General features: G+C 42.7%; 1 protein-coding gene across 3 annotated transcripts in view; it reads left to right on the top strand.

Moving 5' to 3' along the window:
* Positions 1-15,076, top strand: part of igf2bp2a (insulin-like growth factor 2 mRNA binding protein 2a) — a 47,461-nt gene that overhangs the window by 23,029 nt on the left and 9,356 nt on the right. For all 3 annotated transcript variants that reach the window (XM_085765358.1, XM_085765356.1, XM_085765357.1), the window contains exons 3-8: positions 3,313-3,361; positions 6,072-6,123; positions 10,624-10,687; positions 11,273-11,563; positions 11,816-11,950; positions 14,518-14,640. In XM_085765358.1, coding sequence (XP_085621484.1) covers positions 11,334-11,563; positions 11,816-11,950; positions 14,518-14,640 — 488 coding nt within the window. In that variant the 5' untranslated portion in view covers positions 3,313-3,361; positions 6,072-6,123; positions 10,624-10,687; positions 11,273-11,333. The remainder of the gene's footprint in view (positions 1-3,312; positions 3,362-6,071; positions 6,124-10,623; positions 10,688-11,272; positions 11,564-11,815; positions 11,951-14,517; positions 14,641-15,076) is intronic.

Here is a 15,076-nt window from a genome sequence, read left to right as displayed (position 1 = left end):
ATAACTATAAAGACACAAAGGTGCTAAAATGTAGATCAAAAAATAAAAGCGAAAGGAAAGGTCATGAGGGATGAAAACACATCAGAAACAAAGGGGGTTTTTTTGTAAAAAAAAAAAAAAAAAAAAAAGGTTTCATAGGTTCTTCTTTAGAAACACTACAAACCTCTGGCGAGGGGTGAATACCCTCTTTCTCACCCCTCTGCCCTCTCAGAGGTTTAAATTCCTTCGACTGCCCGGCGTGCATGTGCGTATTAGTATGCACGCGTGTGCACAGTCACGGTTTCTTACCTCGTGCAGGTGGGTGCAGTAAATATTAGCTTTTCAAATTAACATGGCCACCCTCAGATATTTAAAGGCCGAAATTGAGAGGCTTTCTTTTTTCTCTTGGCCGGCCGCTCCAAACCAACAGCAGACAGCATGGTTACATTCAACAAACATTAAGTAACCATTGACTTCAGTCTGTATCTTCTACTGTAATCCAGTTTGGACTTTGGGAAAGGAGGAGCCGAGAAAGGGCGCCGAGTTCACCTTGAATGCAAACAAACAGGAGATATTAGCAGATGCCTGCCGCCGTGTATAATCCCACCGGGTTATTCCCTGATTGTAGTGCAACACGTAGAACCATGAGCGTGTGCAACTGATGCAGCTACAGATCTGAGCCCTGCAGACGCACTCACTGTAGTAATATGTTGCAGGGTGGCATGTGTTGTGGGCCTCTCCCTGCCCTGGAGACAGACAGACAGACAGAGAGCAGTGATCTTATGGTCAGCCAGCGGCCACAGGCATGCTGAAAATGAGACCTTGAGAACTGTCGGGAGGCAGTGTCATTTTTTCCGGGAGATGTCCACTCGGGAAGCTTCCTCCACGTGTTTCAGAGTGACAGACAAGCAAGTGTCCGTTAAAACGTAGAAAAAACAGGGCAGCCCAGCAGAGGCCTGTAGCTTCAATACATAACGACTGAATGCACGAGCCGTGTTATTGAGGCGACGATTGCCTCACTTGACAGTGGACCTGCTAATTTACTTATTAACAGGAAAGCGTACAGAGGATGGCAGTACGCCGCCGCACTATACTGTCTAACATTACACCAAGGTTACAGGCACTCATAACAGAAACACAATACAACCAGACTGTCAGAATTCACAGGCTTTAGACAACGATGAAATGAATGAAATGAGCTTTTAGTTTCTGCAGCATTTAGATGCCAGGGTTTGGATCTGCTCTGAGGTTTTGTGTCTCAGCTATTGGCTGCTATTGAGTTGCGGGAGGTTTGTGCTGTGTTGAAAAAGGGCGACGTGTTTTAGTGGCACAGATGCATTTTTTGATCGGTTTACCCTTGTTTGGATACCAGTTGCCAAGAGATGTCTTTCATTGAGCCACTCGCTTTAAACCACCATCAGTGACAGAAATCTTGCAGGTGTGGTCGTACACACTGGGAATTGTCAATTTGTTATTTTACGCCAGGACTCGCTTGGTAGTAGAAGAAACAAAAAAATTTCCTGTTATTTTTTGTAAATGAAAGCATCATTTGAACTGATGTTAAATCACTAATATAGATTCACAGAAGCAGAATAAATTGTTTGTTCCTCGCTGGAGTTTTATAAATGTTTACCTGATATCAATATTAACCGTCAGTTCATTTATTCCTTTCACCAATACTGACGACTGTACAGATATTTTTTTTATTTATTTCCTTGAGCGGCACAATCAGGAGGCATTCATTCATGTCCAGCTGCCAGCTCACTCCTCTCGTTCTCTTCTTGCCACTGACAGGATTTTTTTGATTTTTTAACCAGATGTGTTCGGAGAGAAAGAGGCAGAATTGGATTTAGAAATGTGTGTCATTGTGCGAGTACGTCACGCAAACCTAGGAAAATAACTACGTGCGTGTCTGTTTGTGTTTCCTGCGGAGAGTCCTCCTGAACTTAGAGCCACCTCTCACTATTTCTGATTACCCTTCCTCCTCCTCCTCCTCCTCCTCTTCATCCCTCCATGTATCAGTCTCTCTTGCTCTCCCTCCTCAGATGCCTCCTAATTGTGCACTGAAATGATTTTTTTTTTTTTTTTTTTTTTTGGGATACGGTGGCTCAGCGATGTGGCTTTTTGCTCTGCCAACCTCTGCTTTTTAAATCAGCAGCTCTCATTGCGGAACTGGACTATCTCACGTTAATGTAGTTGTTAACAGCTTGTGGTCAGCGGGCGGTTTGTGTGGCTTTGCTGTTTGAGCTGACACGCTCAGTGGAGGCAGAGGGAAGCTGTGTGGAAGCTCTGGATCCCAAAGCGTCCGGGCACAGAGGGACACTGTCTGTCTCTGTGTGACCGACATGTTTTGATCAAAAAGTAAAAAGCTTGTTCAAATCTTTACGATCCTGTAGTCTGCGGACGTTTTTTTGTTCTTTAAACCAAATTTGAGGTGCAAAGAAGCAAAAAAAAAGAAAAGAAAAGGACAATATTATGAATTGAAAACAAGACTGATAAAATGTCAAGGAATAAATGAATACATTTTCTGGTAATAAAAAAAATGTTTTGTTCTCTTATTCAAGATTTAGTAAAAAAGAAAAAAAAAAGGCACCATCACGCTTGGATTACTCCACTCCGGATGAAGGAAGCCCATCTTCCTGGTCAGAGAGATGTCTCTGCTTCTCTCACATTGTTTCATCTCTCCGCTACAGTCGTGGTTTTTTCAAACCTGGGTTTTCGTATCATTTGTGTCACTTTCCCTCCTCTCGTAGTGAGAGTGATAGTGAGAGTAAGAATAACACACGTAGGAGGGTGTTACTGAGAGTCACCAGCTGCTGTCTAATAAGCCTCCTCACCTACACACCTAGATCTGCTGCCACACTTCTCTTACGGTCCTTTGATTGCCTTGATGCTGTTTAATGAAATGTGGGTGTTACAAAAAATAGATGACACTATATTAGACTTTTAAATTACACACAGTAGGACACATTTCTATTATTCTTCCCTCGTCGTAGAAACATATCCGCTGATTGCTGCTGATATGGCAGATGTCTATGTGTATGAGTGAAGTTTGGCTTTGCTTTGTTTGTATGTGTGTATCAGTTTGTTTTACTGTAGCCTGCTACTTGCAGGGGCTAAAATGCTTGACACCACGTTTAAATGGTTGCTTGAGGGTAAAGACCTGGTTTTAGGGATTAGGGTCAGAGTTAGGGTAAGGGGCAAAGGAAGGCATCATGTTAATGACGGGTCCCTATGATGATTATAGTAACACAAGGATGTGTGTCTGTGTGTGTGTGAGTTTATGGTTCAGGTCTGTTAAATCCACTCCGTCTGTGTGTCTCGTCTCTGCAGGAGTCGGAAGATCCAGATCCGGAACATTCCCCCTCATCTACAGTGGGAGGTCAGTTGTTTTTGTCTGTGTGTGTGTGTGTGTGTGTGTGTGTGTGTGTGTGTGTGTGTGTGTGTGTGTGTGACGGTGATGCCCAGTTGAACACCACCAGGTAGCACATAAACCAGTTTCCTGACAATGAGTCACCAGCCTTTATACTGTATTTCCCTCTGGACCACTGTGTGTGTGTGTGTGTGTGTGTGTGTGTGTGTGTGTGTGTGTGTGTGTGTGTGTGTGTGTGTGTGTGTGTGCGTGTGCTTATATCCACGTGTTGTCATCATGTTTACTTCTGTGCTGGGGTCCAAGCTGTGTTTCTCTCTCAAGCCCTTCTGGTTTGCGACTCCTCTAAACTGTCCTTGCTTCTTGTTTCCCTCATAAAACTCACAAACTTCAGAGACGCTTAAATTAATTAGAAATATCAACAGGACTAAATAAATAATTTCCCCGAGGTTCATACCAAATCATTTCATATTTCATTTGCTGTACTCATGGTAGTCACTTTACAGTTGTCACCTGACCATTTTTTCCCCAATTATTTACAATTGATATTTGTTAACATCTACGGGATCATTGTATATTGTACTAAAATGCTGTTTAGAGTTGAAAAGTTGAAAAGACCTGTTGATAGTCATCTAGAAATCGTAGTAGCAACATTACATTCAATTTAAACTTTCCACTGACTGAGTCTGAGTAGGATAGAGACATTGAAAAATATATAAATATATCTTTTAGCCATTTCAGCAGCTGAAAGTGGAAAGTTTGAGTTTGTTTTTCTATCAAAAATGAAGCAGTTAATTAATGATGAATAGGAAATCCAACTTTACAGTGACCTGCAAACTCTCTCAGCAGTTCAGTGACATCAGCAGCCATGCATACACATACACATACACATACACATACACATACACATACACATACACATACACATACACATACACATACACATACACATATAGGCCTACATACATACGCATACACATGTGCACAGGCCTAATTTCATTTATTCTTAATGGATTGATAGATGCATCCTTCAGTCTTTGTATTTCGATCTCAAAAAGTTTCACATTATAGCCTACATGTTCCTTATTATAGCACAAGTACAGTTACTAAATGTACAGTTAATATGAAAAAAAAAAAAGTTTTTCAAATAACAAGAGAAACTTGCTGTGCTCAGGAACATTACTGGTGTAAACAGCCCTTTAGCACCATTAGAAAACAATCATAATCTTAGTACGGATCTGTGTAGGCTATTATTTATTGTCCCTGTATTAAATTACTCACAATTCTGTGGTTAGATTAGTTAAGTTTCAGTGTTTTGCTTTGGATTCGGCCTTTTAAAATCCTTTTAAAAGTTCTTGCTCCTGATATTCTGAGAGCATGTGAACTCCTTAACAAGATTTGAGTCTTTCAGTCTTTAAACCAGTGATTTACGGCATCAGGTTGCACCTTTCACTTGCTGAACATTTCAGTTGGTAGAATTCTAAATGTGGGTTGCTAGGAAACCTCAAGTAATCAACAGTGTAAACAGGAAGTGACTGCAACATGAAACAAGCCATACATGACATAACATTTGGAGGCTGACCGATATCTTGCCCAACAGTTGTTTGCTGATAGAGGTAATATTTTATTTTATTTTATGTATCTATGGAGGAAATGTTTATGTTTTAGAATCAGCAGTTTATACTGTGTGAGAGGGCTGTGCTATCAGAAGAGGTTTGGGGTCACTGGTAGGTGTAAAGTTAGGCCTATTTTTTTTCTTACTTTAGTCAGAGCTAATCCAGCTTTTTCCACCTGCATCCCGTCTTTAAGATAAACTACGATAAACATTTCCAAAATCTAGTCTCACATCTAACACACAGACTTGAGAAACAAGTAGGCTAAATACAGTGTATAATGTAAAAATGCTAGACCATCCCCATAAAGTGTGAAGAAACATAAAGACAGCAACCAGATAGTTGTCCAAATGATATGATAATAACATTAAAAATACATAAATAGGTAACTTCAGAGCGGATGATCGCAGCAATCTTTCTAAACTTTTGATATAACGTTAGGGCTATCAGAATGTGGTGTGTCTTCGCCATGGTAACTCATTATTTGATATTTGCATATGGCAATTTGCACATTTTCTTTCATATGCCAATTTCCTCCAAGTGTAAAACCTTTTCTGTCTTTTTGTTTTTGTTTTAATTTTCCATTTCCACTGTCTTTTTAATGCCCATATTAAAAATGTGCATTAAAACAGGTGGATGGAAACACACCTATTTGCATCTTTTTTGTTGAGCTGGTGATGTGTTTACCTGAGAGGTCTAGGTCTTATTGGAAATGCTCTTTTGTAAATTAAAGCTGATATAGAGATAATAAATGGGCAAATATATCATATATTTAAAAATAAATAAACAAAAAAAACAACACACACATTCTCTAATTTGTTTTAAAGGTCAATGGGATTTTGAATAAAGTTCTGAGGTTCTGGTTTCATTCTTGCTCTCAATTATAAGCTACCACTTGCTACATTTTGAATTGAATCACTGGCCCATATAAAAGCACTAGAAGTATCAAACCTGTGTGTGTGTGTGTGTGTGTGTGTGTGTGTGTGTGTGTGTGTGTGTGTGTGTGTGTGTGTGTGTGTGTCTGTGTGTGTCTGTGGGTATGCCATTGTGCTTGTGTGTTTTTGCATCAGGGCTTGGGTCTCTAACTCACCGTCTTGTTTCTCCCTCAGGTTTTGGACGGCCTTCTAGCTCAGTATGGTACTGTAGAAAACGTGGAACAAGGTACAGAACTGTTCTCCTCTGTGTGTTTCTTGCTCATCTCATCATCACCACCCTCATCATCATCATCATCATCATCATCATCATCTGGCTCCAACTGTTCAATGTACACGTGCCTAGTTAGCAACACACACACACACACACACACACACACACACGGACCTCCCAGTGAGTCAAGTCTCCCTGTGTGACTTGACTTCCTTGTTACCATCATCCCACACACCCATTATCTAAACATAACCCATCTCTGCATATAAATCTGCCTTTATCATCTTGTCTGTGTGTGTGTGTGTGTGTGTGTGTGTGTGTACACATGTGTGTCTTATAAGTCTGACCCAGAGAGAGGAGCTTTTGAATTACACCCAGCCTCTATAATAAGCACTGTGTACTGCCACAGGGCCTCAGTGTATGGATTGAAGTGGGCAGACATGGCAGACGTCCATTAGTAATGTGTCTGTGTGTGTGTGTGTGTTTATGCCTGCACGTGTATGTGTATGTGTGTGTGCGTATGTTTTGGGGAGATGCATCGTGGTAATGGGTGAGGACACTGCAGGCGCCTGTGGTAAAACTTTTGCACTGTCTGAAGTTTGTGTGTGTGTGTGTGTGTGTGTGGAGCAGTCAGCACTAGCACTATCCCTAAGAAGTTTTGGCTGTTTACACACACATGCACGAATAGTACCCGTGCAAGGGGAGAAACAAACAGCCATATATACACAAATACACACACACACACACGCACAGAGTTTCTCTCCCTCTGCGTCAAATCAGCCAAGACCAACTACCACCCAGTGCAGTCATGACAGGTGCTAAAAGAAAAACCCAGCAGAGGAATTACTCCACTCAGAGTTTCCCAGACGCTGCTGCTGTTAAACAGGATACTTCATGTGCACGGTCCCACACACACACACACACACACACACACACACACACCGACGCAGCCTCAGCTCCTCTTCTTTCCTCCTTTATCTCCCATCGCCGTACAATCAAAACCTTCAGAGAGCCGTCGTACGGTATCTGTCCCCGTCTTTAGTCGCGGCATCGCACTACACTCCTGCGCTGTCACTTTTTCACTCGCCTTGTGTCCGTTGCTCTCTGGTGACCGGTGGGTGAGGTTTTGTTGGAGGAGTCCCATGTTCTTGTGTGGCATGGTGAAGGCTGCCGGCGGTGGGGCAGAGGGAGAGGCGGGCCGGGGCCGGGGCAGAGCTGCTGGCTGTGAGCGTCCGGGGGCTGGGCACCATGCCAGGCTCTGCCCACTCGCCCTCTCTAGGCCAGCTGGGTGCTCTCACTCGTTTTAACCCTTCCAAACCTGCTGACCGCCACGCACCAGCAGGTTTGGAAGTTTTTTTGTCCCTCTATGACAGAAAAAAGGACATGCTCCGATGCGTCCTAGAAAAAAAGAAGAGAAGGAGGAGAAGAAACAATTTCTCACTCTTTATACACTGGTAATGCACCTTGTCCTTGTGGGGAACTTGCCAAAAAAACTGCACTGGAGTTTATTAGCACATTCTTTAAGCCGTCTTAAGTATTTAGAAAAATGTTATTTTTTCTGCAGCCTTTGGCATCGGCCCCAACAATCAAACACCAGTGGCTTCTGTGTCGACATTTTGACATAGTTACGCAAACTTTCTTCGCTGACAAAACAGGTATTCCATTATCTGTTCTGACAGAGGCCAGAAGGTGTATCATCAGTGAGACATGCTGTGTTTCTTTTTTTTTTCTTCCTACTATCACTTTTACTATTGCACCGTTGCGCTGCAGGTACCCCGAGCTACATTTTACACAAAACGGAAAAAATGTTACTGAAATGCAGCAAAGTGCAAGCTGAAGTAGAATAAGATGAAGGGGGAAAAAATATTTACTGCACAAATAAACGAAGAAAATACAAAACTGGAAGGACACTCACCTCCGCCAAGGCCAGTAGCAAGTAACTCACACCAGACATCAGAGTAAAAATCTTCAAACCTATAGTAAATGATCTGGATCGGGAAACTTAATGGATTCTATCCTGACCTGTGCCCCCGTCTCTACACCGAGTTCTGCTGAAATTGGTTCAGTACTGCTCCTCCTGACAAGCCCACAGAGACGAGTGAAAACATAACCTCCATGGTGGAAGGTAACAGTATTTGAAAACCCGTTAGATATGACAGACAGGTGATATCATTTTTCCTCTTTCTCACTGTCAAGAGTAGGAAAGAAAAGTTTTTTACCGCTCAGCTTCAGTAGTTGAAGTTTTGTATTTAATCTCAGTCAGTCAGGGAGAAACCCTGTGAATTTTAGGGACAGATCCAGTGAAACTTTTTGTTGAATCACTTTCTCAGAGATTGTTTTCCAGACAATAATGTATGGATCTTGATGTAAAAGATCAGACATATTATTAGAATTTCTATCTATATCTACATCCATATCGATGCGTTTATACAGTTAGGGGCAGATTCTGAGATCAATCTGGATCTGGCTGACGTGTATTGTTTGTCTAAAGCCTGCCACACACATAAAGATAATCAGGTTGATTTTGCCCCGATTTTCCCCCTTCCGACCACGGACAGACACCGCCCGATTATCTTAAGGTCTTAAGATTATCTTATAAGATTCTCTTGTAGTGTGTGGTGTGTTTAGAGTCAAAATTCCCCCGACAATCGGCTCGGAAAATGTTCGGCGCCGATAATCGTAAGTATTAAACATGTTCAATATTTACGATTATCGGGGCCGACTTCGGTGGCCGTTTCAATCAAAAGTCATCTTGTGTGTGGAGAGCCGGTGTTGTGCGGAGAAGCGCCTGCTTGCCGAGCTCTGCTTGCTGAGCTCTGCATGCTGCTGCTCGCGGCAACAAGCCACTTCTCCACACAGCACCGGCAACCTCACAGAGAGCCACGGTGCAGCCCTGGCGTTACATGAGGTTCACACAGACATTCACGCATACACAGGAGGTTTCCTGATAGCCGATAGCAAAGACAGTAGCGCTCGTAGCCGGCAACAGCCAGCAATACAGCAGCCATGTTTAAACGATCATGTGACCGCCGCTCACAGCCCGTCATGTGACAGCGCACGGCTCCCTATTGGACAGCCGCTTGACTGCTCGGCGTCCGGAGCCACAGACACACACAGATGGGATCGTTGTAAAGGCTGAAGTGTCCCGCTTTCATTAAAAAAAAAATTAAGTCGCTCTCATTGTCCATTCCGGAAATAGACCCGAAAGAGTAGCTACAACGACACCGCTGGTATCGCTGCTGATGCCGGATTGTTTTCTGACCAGAGGGTCAAGATTCTGAAAAATCTTAATGTGTGTGGTGTGTTGTGTTTGGAATATCGCAGCACACCACACACAATACGATTAAAACTGTTCAATCACAGATTTTTTATCTTCATGTGTGGGGTCTCTCACAGATAATAAATCGGTTGAGATTTATAAAATCTTTATGTGTGTGGCAGGCTTTAGGTGGAGGTACGTATGTGCTCTATTGAGCTTTATTCTAAAGGGCATTCCTCCGCCAAGGCCAAACAAACTCCTTCATCTGAACACCTTGAATATGTTTGATTTTTTACACCAAGGTCCAATACATGATTTGCTGAAAATACTTTAAAAAACATTAACAATTTGACAATAATTAAAAATAAACAAAAACCTCTTAATGGGATCCACACCAAAATGCAATGGGGCCTTCCCTGTCCCATGTCTCCACATTTGTTTTGTTTTTTATTTGTTTTTTTATGTACAATACCAGTGACAAACATTAAGCAAAGACACAGCAACACAGCAAGCAAGGATTTAGATAAATTGTGATAAGGAGCAAAACAAGAAGGAGAAAGAAAAAGAAAAAAAGAAATTAGAAATTAGAATTAGAAATAAATTAGAGATAAACATCATCAGCCAATCGGTCACTCAATCCCCCCCCCTCCAAAATCAGTTCAGTGACCCTGCTGGCTGCTCGCTGGTTTCTCACTTAAGACATTCAATTTACATTATTACTGGAGATAAAAGCAGCAGATTCTCATAAAAGAGCAGCTAAAACTAGAAAATGTTGTAAATGACATTATCAAAACAGTTTCCACACCTGAATCAAAGTCACCTTACAGTTCAGTGGCAAAAAGTATGTGTGGAATCAAACCGCTTTTTCTTTCCCTTCCTGCAATATAGAGAGTAGCACAAATCTTCCCAAGGTGTGTCTCTGTTGTGCATTTCATTTCACTCTTGCACCGATTGCTCGCTTTGTTTAGACCGTCATATGAAACTTAAGTCCGTTATTGTGCAAGAGGCAGCGAGTCTGTCGTGTTAAGCAGCTCCTGTCTGTAGAGGCAGCAGCGAGGTCTGGAGGGCAGCCAGTGTGGTGATGGCTGTAATGGATTCACACAGACAAGTGGCTCTCAGGATCACCACGGGAACCTGGGCGCGTGTCCGACTCACCCACGGCAACAACAAAGACCTGCTACGTACATGTATGACGGTGGCCCCTGTCTCACGTTTTTGCTTTTTTCCTCCCTCCCTCTCTCTCTCTTGTTTCACAGTGATCACTGATACAGAAACAGCAGTGGTGAATGTTACGTACGCAACCAAGGAGGAAGCTAAAGTGTAAGCAGCAGAAACACTGACTGATGCAGCCAGGTTGCAGAGAGCAACGCTGGAGATACACTTGCTTTTTCTTTACAAATGGCATTATAAGGGGCATGGCCACATCCAGCACCTGTCTGTCGAAGACGATGGCAGAAAAAAAAAAGCAGCAGTATTAGTTAAACTACGTATATGCATATGAAGGTCACTAAATTTGAAAATATGTCATTTTCTTTCTTTGGCAGCCCATCTATACACACTTCGCCAGTGCTCTTCTTTTATCCGGACCTTGGGCTTTTTATAAATGGTTCCAAATGGGCATTTTTCAGGGAGAACTGAGCTTTTAGACAGTGATATTGTACATGTGCTCGTTCCCTTTGGGCAGGTGTGCAGCTGTAGAGTTGGCTCTATCAGAAATATAATGAAATATAATTTTCTTTGGATGCACACAGCCAATTCTAGGAAGAAAGACTGCCCGTCTTAAAAAGACAGCCCAACAGTTTCTTGACGAACGTTTAAATCACTGCAACTTGCAGATTCTCATTCAGAGCCTTACATAAATCCTCTGTACTTACATGTCTCTGTCCTCCCCTCCTCCTCCTCCAGAGCTATTGAGAAGTTGACAGGTCACCAGTTCGACGACTGCTCCTTTAAGGTGTCGTATATCATGGACATGGATGCTGCTCCGCCCGTCCAGGCTCCCCGCACGCGTCGCGGGGGCCGATCGTCCCGGGACCAGGGTGCCCCTCAGCCCGGGCCCTCAGGAGGCTTCGGCGCTCCTCGCCCCAGACAGCACGACTTCCCCCTGCGCATGCTCGTGCCTACTCAGTTTGTTGGAGCCATCATCGGCAAGGAGGGCCTCACCATCAAGAACGTCACCAAGCAGACACAGTCAAAGTAAGACAAAGATGATGTGTTCAGTGGTACAGTAAAGTCAGATTATTGGAAGAGATTAGCCCTAATAACGGAGGAGGCATGTTTACCCTTTCCTTTTTTTGATTAATTTAATCCTTTTTTTTTTTTTATCTTTTAATATTCCTTTCAGTATTTCTTTTGTTTATTCTATTTCTTTTCTCTTGTAGGGCACTTGACCAACTTCATTTTCGAATAATGGATTTTATTTTCTCCCTCTGTCTCTCTCTCCCTCAGGGTGGACATCCATCGGAAAGAAAATGCAGGTGCAGCAGAAAAGCCCATCACCATCCACTCAACACCCGAGGGCTGCTCCTCCGCCTGTCGTATGATCCTAGACATCATGCAGAAGGAGGCCAACGAGACCAAGACGTGAGTCTGCACTTGAAACAAACACAAACATTCCTAAACGCGCGGAAAACACACTTGGATGTGCTTATACATAGGCATGTATACACTCCCGCTGGGAGATTAGCCATAATGTCTGCAGGGCTGTAATCCTATCCTTTAACCTGCCTGCGCACCTTTTAATCTCACTGTGCATTCTCTCGCTTGGACCATTAACACAGTAAACACAGTGCGCACGACACGCTGGCGTACACTAACACGTGATCGCAGATTAGCGTTTAGGAAACGAGGCCAAGGTGTCTAATAAGGTTTGACACTTTTAACAAGACGCTGCACCTTTTAAACTCCTGGAACTTCTGCTCGATCGGAGGATCAACACTCACACTGAACACATCGCACAAGTGTTTGTCTCTTTTCATTTTACCATGTCATTCAGAAAAACGTCCCCACGGCACAAGATGATACGTCCTAGTAAACACCAGCCTCACACACACGCTGTGCTATGTATTCTGTTGTTTGCTACGATGAGGCTTAAGATGGGTGTGACACTGTTAAAGGTGCTGAAAACCAGAAAATGGCTTAAGAAAGACGAACCAACAATAAACGAGTGGATTGATATAGTTTATAATTTATACATGATGGAGAGAATTACATTCCAACTAAGGAACCAAACTGATATTCTTTAAGAAAACTGGTTAAAATGGCTCACCTACTGTATGTGTCAACTGTAACACCTGATTAACGACAATAGTAAGGTCAAACCCTTCAATGGAAAATTATTTTCCCTATTTCTAACAGCAGAATCGTTATGTTTTTATGTATGATGTACTTATTGACTCATCTGTCTTACCTAATGTCCAAATCCTCCCCATGTCATGTTTAGGTTATGTAATAATGTGTGTCTTGTGCCCAATTGTCGCATGTGTTACTAAAAGAAAAATGAATAAAGAGTGAATAAAAAAGATAAATGAAAAAATCTCACCCATATTTTCCTTTAAAATAGAAACACAATAGAAGCACAAATGAAAACTGCGCTGAGAGCTGCTCTTTGACGACATCTACATACCGACTGAGATTAAATGCAATTTCTTTTGTCCACCAAATGTAAGCAATGTTTTTAACAACAAGAAATCATTCGATTGGTCTAATCCACCTCAGTCTGTTCAGTCATTATTCCCACTCTCAAGACTCACAATAACTTCAACACCTCGGATTCAGCCCGAATATCACACCTGCAGAAACGAAGCCGTCGCCTCAGACGACCTCCAGCCTGTCGACGGAGTTTGAGCACCGAGCCAAAACATGAACCACTTAACTCCGCACTTGCCCCACAGCTCACCCAGACTAATTTTACCCTGTGTAGAGCAGCCGTGCTCTACACATGCGTGCCCCGACCTGCTTCCCCATCCCTTGCACACACCCACCCACCGTCAAGTCTGTGACCCAGCCCAAAGGAAACCCCCCAGCAGCTGGTTTCCCCTCCACCACACCCCGTCACAAACACTCACACCCCACAATTGTCCCGCAACACAGAAATACAGATTAGACAGAAATTACACTGCTCCTCCTATTTAACAACCTACCATCCCATCTACACGTGTTCATACACACACCTGGACCTTGTTGTTTTTGGTTTGTATTTTATTTTTTTTAACAGTTACAGTTTTTTTTTTAAATGAGTCTATTCTTTTCCAATAATTTCATAGAAATTTCCTGAAAAAAACAAACTGTATTTTTATTTTTTAGGCTGAATAAATGCATATAACTTGTGTCTATTTATAATCTGCAACAAATTCCATAAACTACTGTAGACTGTAGTAGATATTAGTTGTTAGTAGTTTCCAGGAAATTGGGACAAAGTAAAAACATCAAATCAAACAAGCTTTCCATCTCTGCGCCAGAATTCATCAGGGTTTTGTGAAGCCATTTCATGGGGGAAAAAAATTAATTCACCTAAATCACTGTAATTTGTACTAAGTACCACAGTGGAAACAAATGAGCTTCAGCTTTTAGCAATCTGCTTTCTTCAACGGCCAGAGAAGAGAGACAGTTCTCAGCTAAAGGTCTGTGGCCACCAGATAGAAATTATGCATTTGCACATATGTCTTTAATTTATACATTAATATTAGAAACATTATTCTCTATTTATGTCATTAATGCTAATTAAGCAATAGAATTCATAAGAATACACAGAAACATTTTAGGAAAGCACCAAAAAAATTATGAGGAATTAGATTTTTTTAACCTGAAAAACATATGAAAACTTTATTCAAAAACAGAGTGATGCAAAAATCCAGGAGAAATCTATAGTTTGGCACTTTTTGCTTTTTAGAGGCACTGACCCAAAACAAAAAAACAAAAACAAAGGGTTAACTGTATGTTGTGGTTGGGCTCGTGTCTTAACACGGTCGCCCTGTGCTTACAGCAGCACTTCCAGCTGGGCAGCTGTCCACATTCCTGCTCATCCCCACCACAGCATCACATTCCTCACACCACATCAGTGACACTCAGCAGAACTTATCCTCTATCATCTCGCCTAATCGCCAAACCTGTGTGTCTGTGTGTGTGTGTGCGTGTGTGTGTGTGTTTAGGACGGAGGACATCCCTCTGAAAATCCTCGCCCACAACAGCCTGGTTGGTCGGCTGATTGGGAAAGAGGGCCGCAACCTGAAGAAAATCGAAGAGGAGACAGGGACCAAGATAACCATCTCCTCGTAAGTCGCCTTCCTCTGTCACACGCGCCCACAGTGAGCGCTCCGCCGCCGTGCTGCTAGCACCTCCGGGAAAACAAACACACACACACACACACACTCTGGAGTGTTTGAACACTTTGATGCGAGCGCTTGTTGGAACAGCAGCGACTGATGCTCCGAGTGAATTCATCTCCTCGGTGCCACGCCTCCCTCCCTCCCTGCTCATTAGCCTTTTAGCACGTGGTTTCGCTTAACTGAGCTGTTACGGGACAAACGTGAAGAGTTGATTATGGCTCCCTCAGTCCAGAACACGATATTAAAGAAGTGGCGATTACACCTCATTTAACGGACTGTGCTCATCAACCTTCATGTTCGTTTATGGCTAATGAATTGCTGCGTCTCCATGAGCTCTGAAGGCGTAATGAGCCCTGAGACGGAGATAGAGATGAGGGCAGAG

This window comes from Trachurus japonicus, chromosome 21 (genome assembly GCF_045865225.1).
Source record: "Trachurus japonicus isolate A0001 chromosome 21, Traja_1.0".
NCBI classification, from domain to species: domain Eukaryota; kingdom Metazoa; phylum Chordata; class Actinopteri; order Carangiformes; family Carangidae; genus Trachurus; species Trachurus japonicus.
This window is presented reverse-complemented; position numbering and strand designations above follow the sequence as displayed.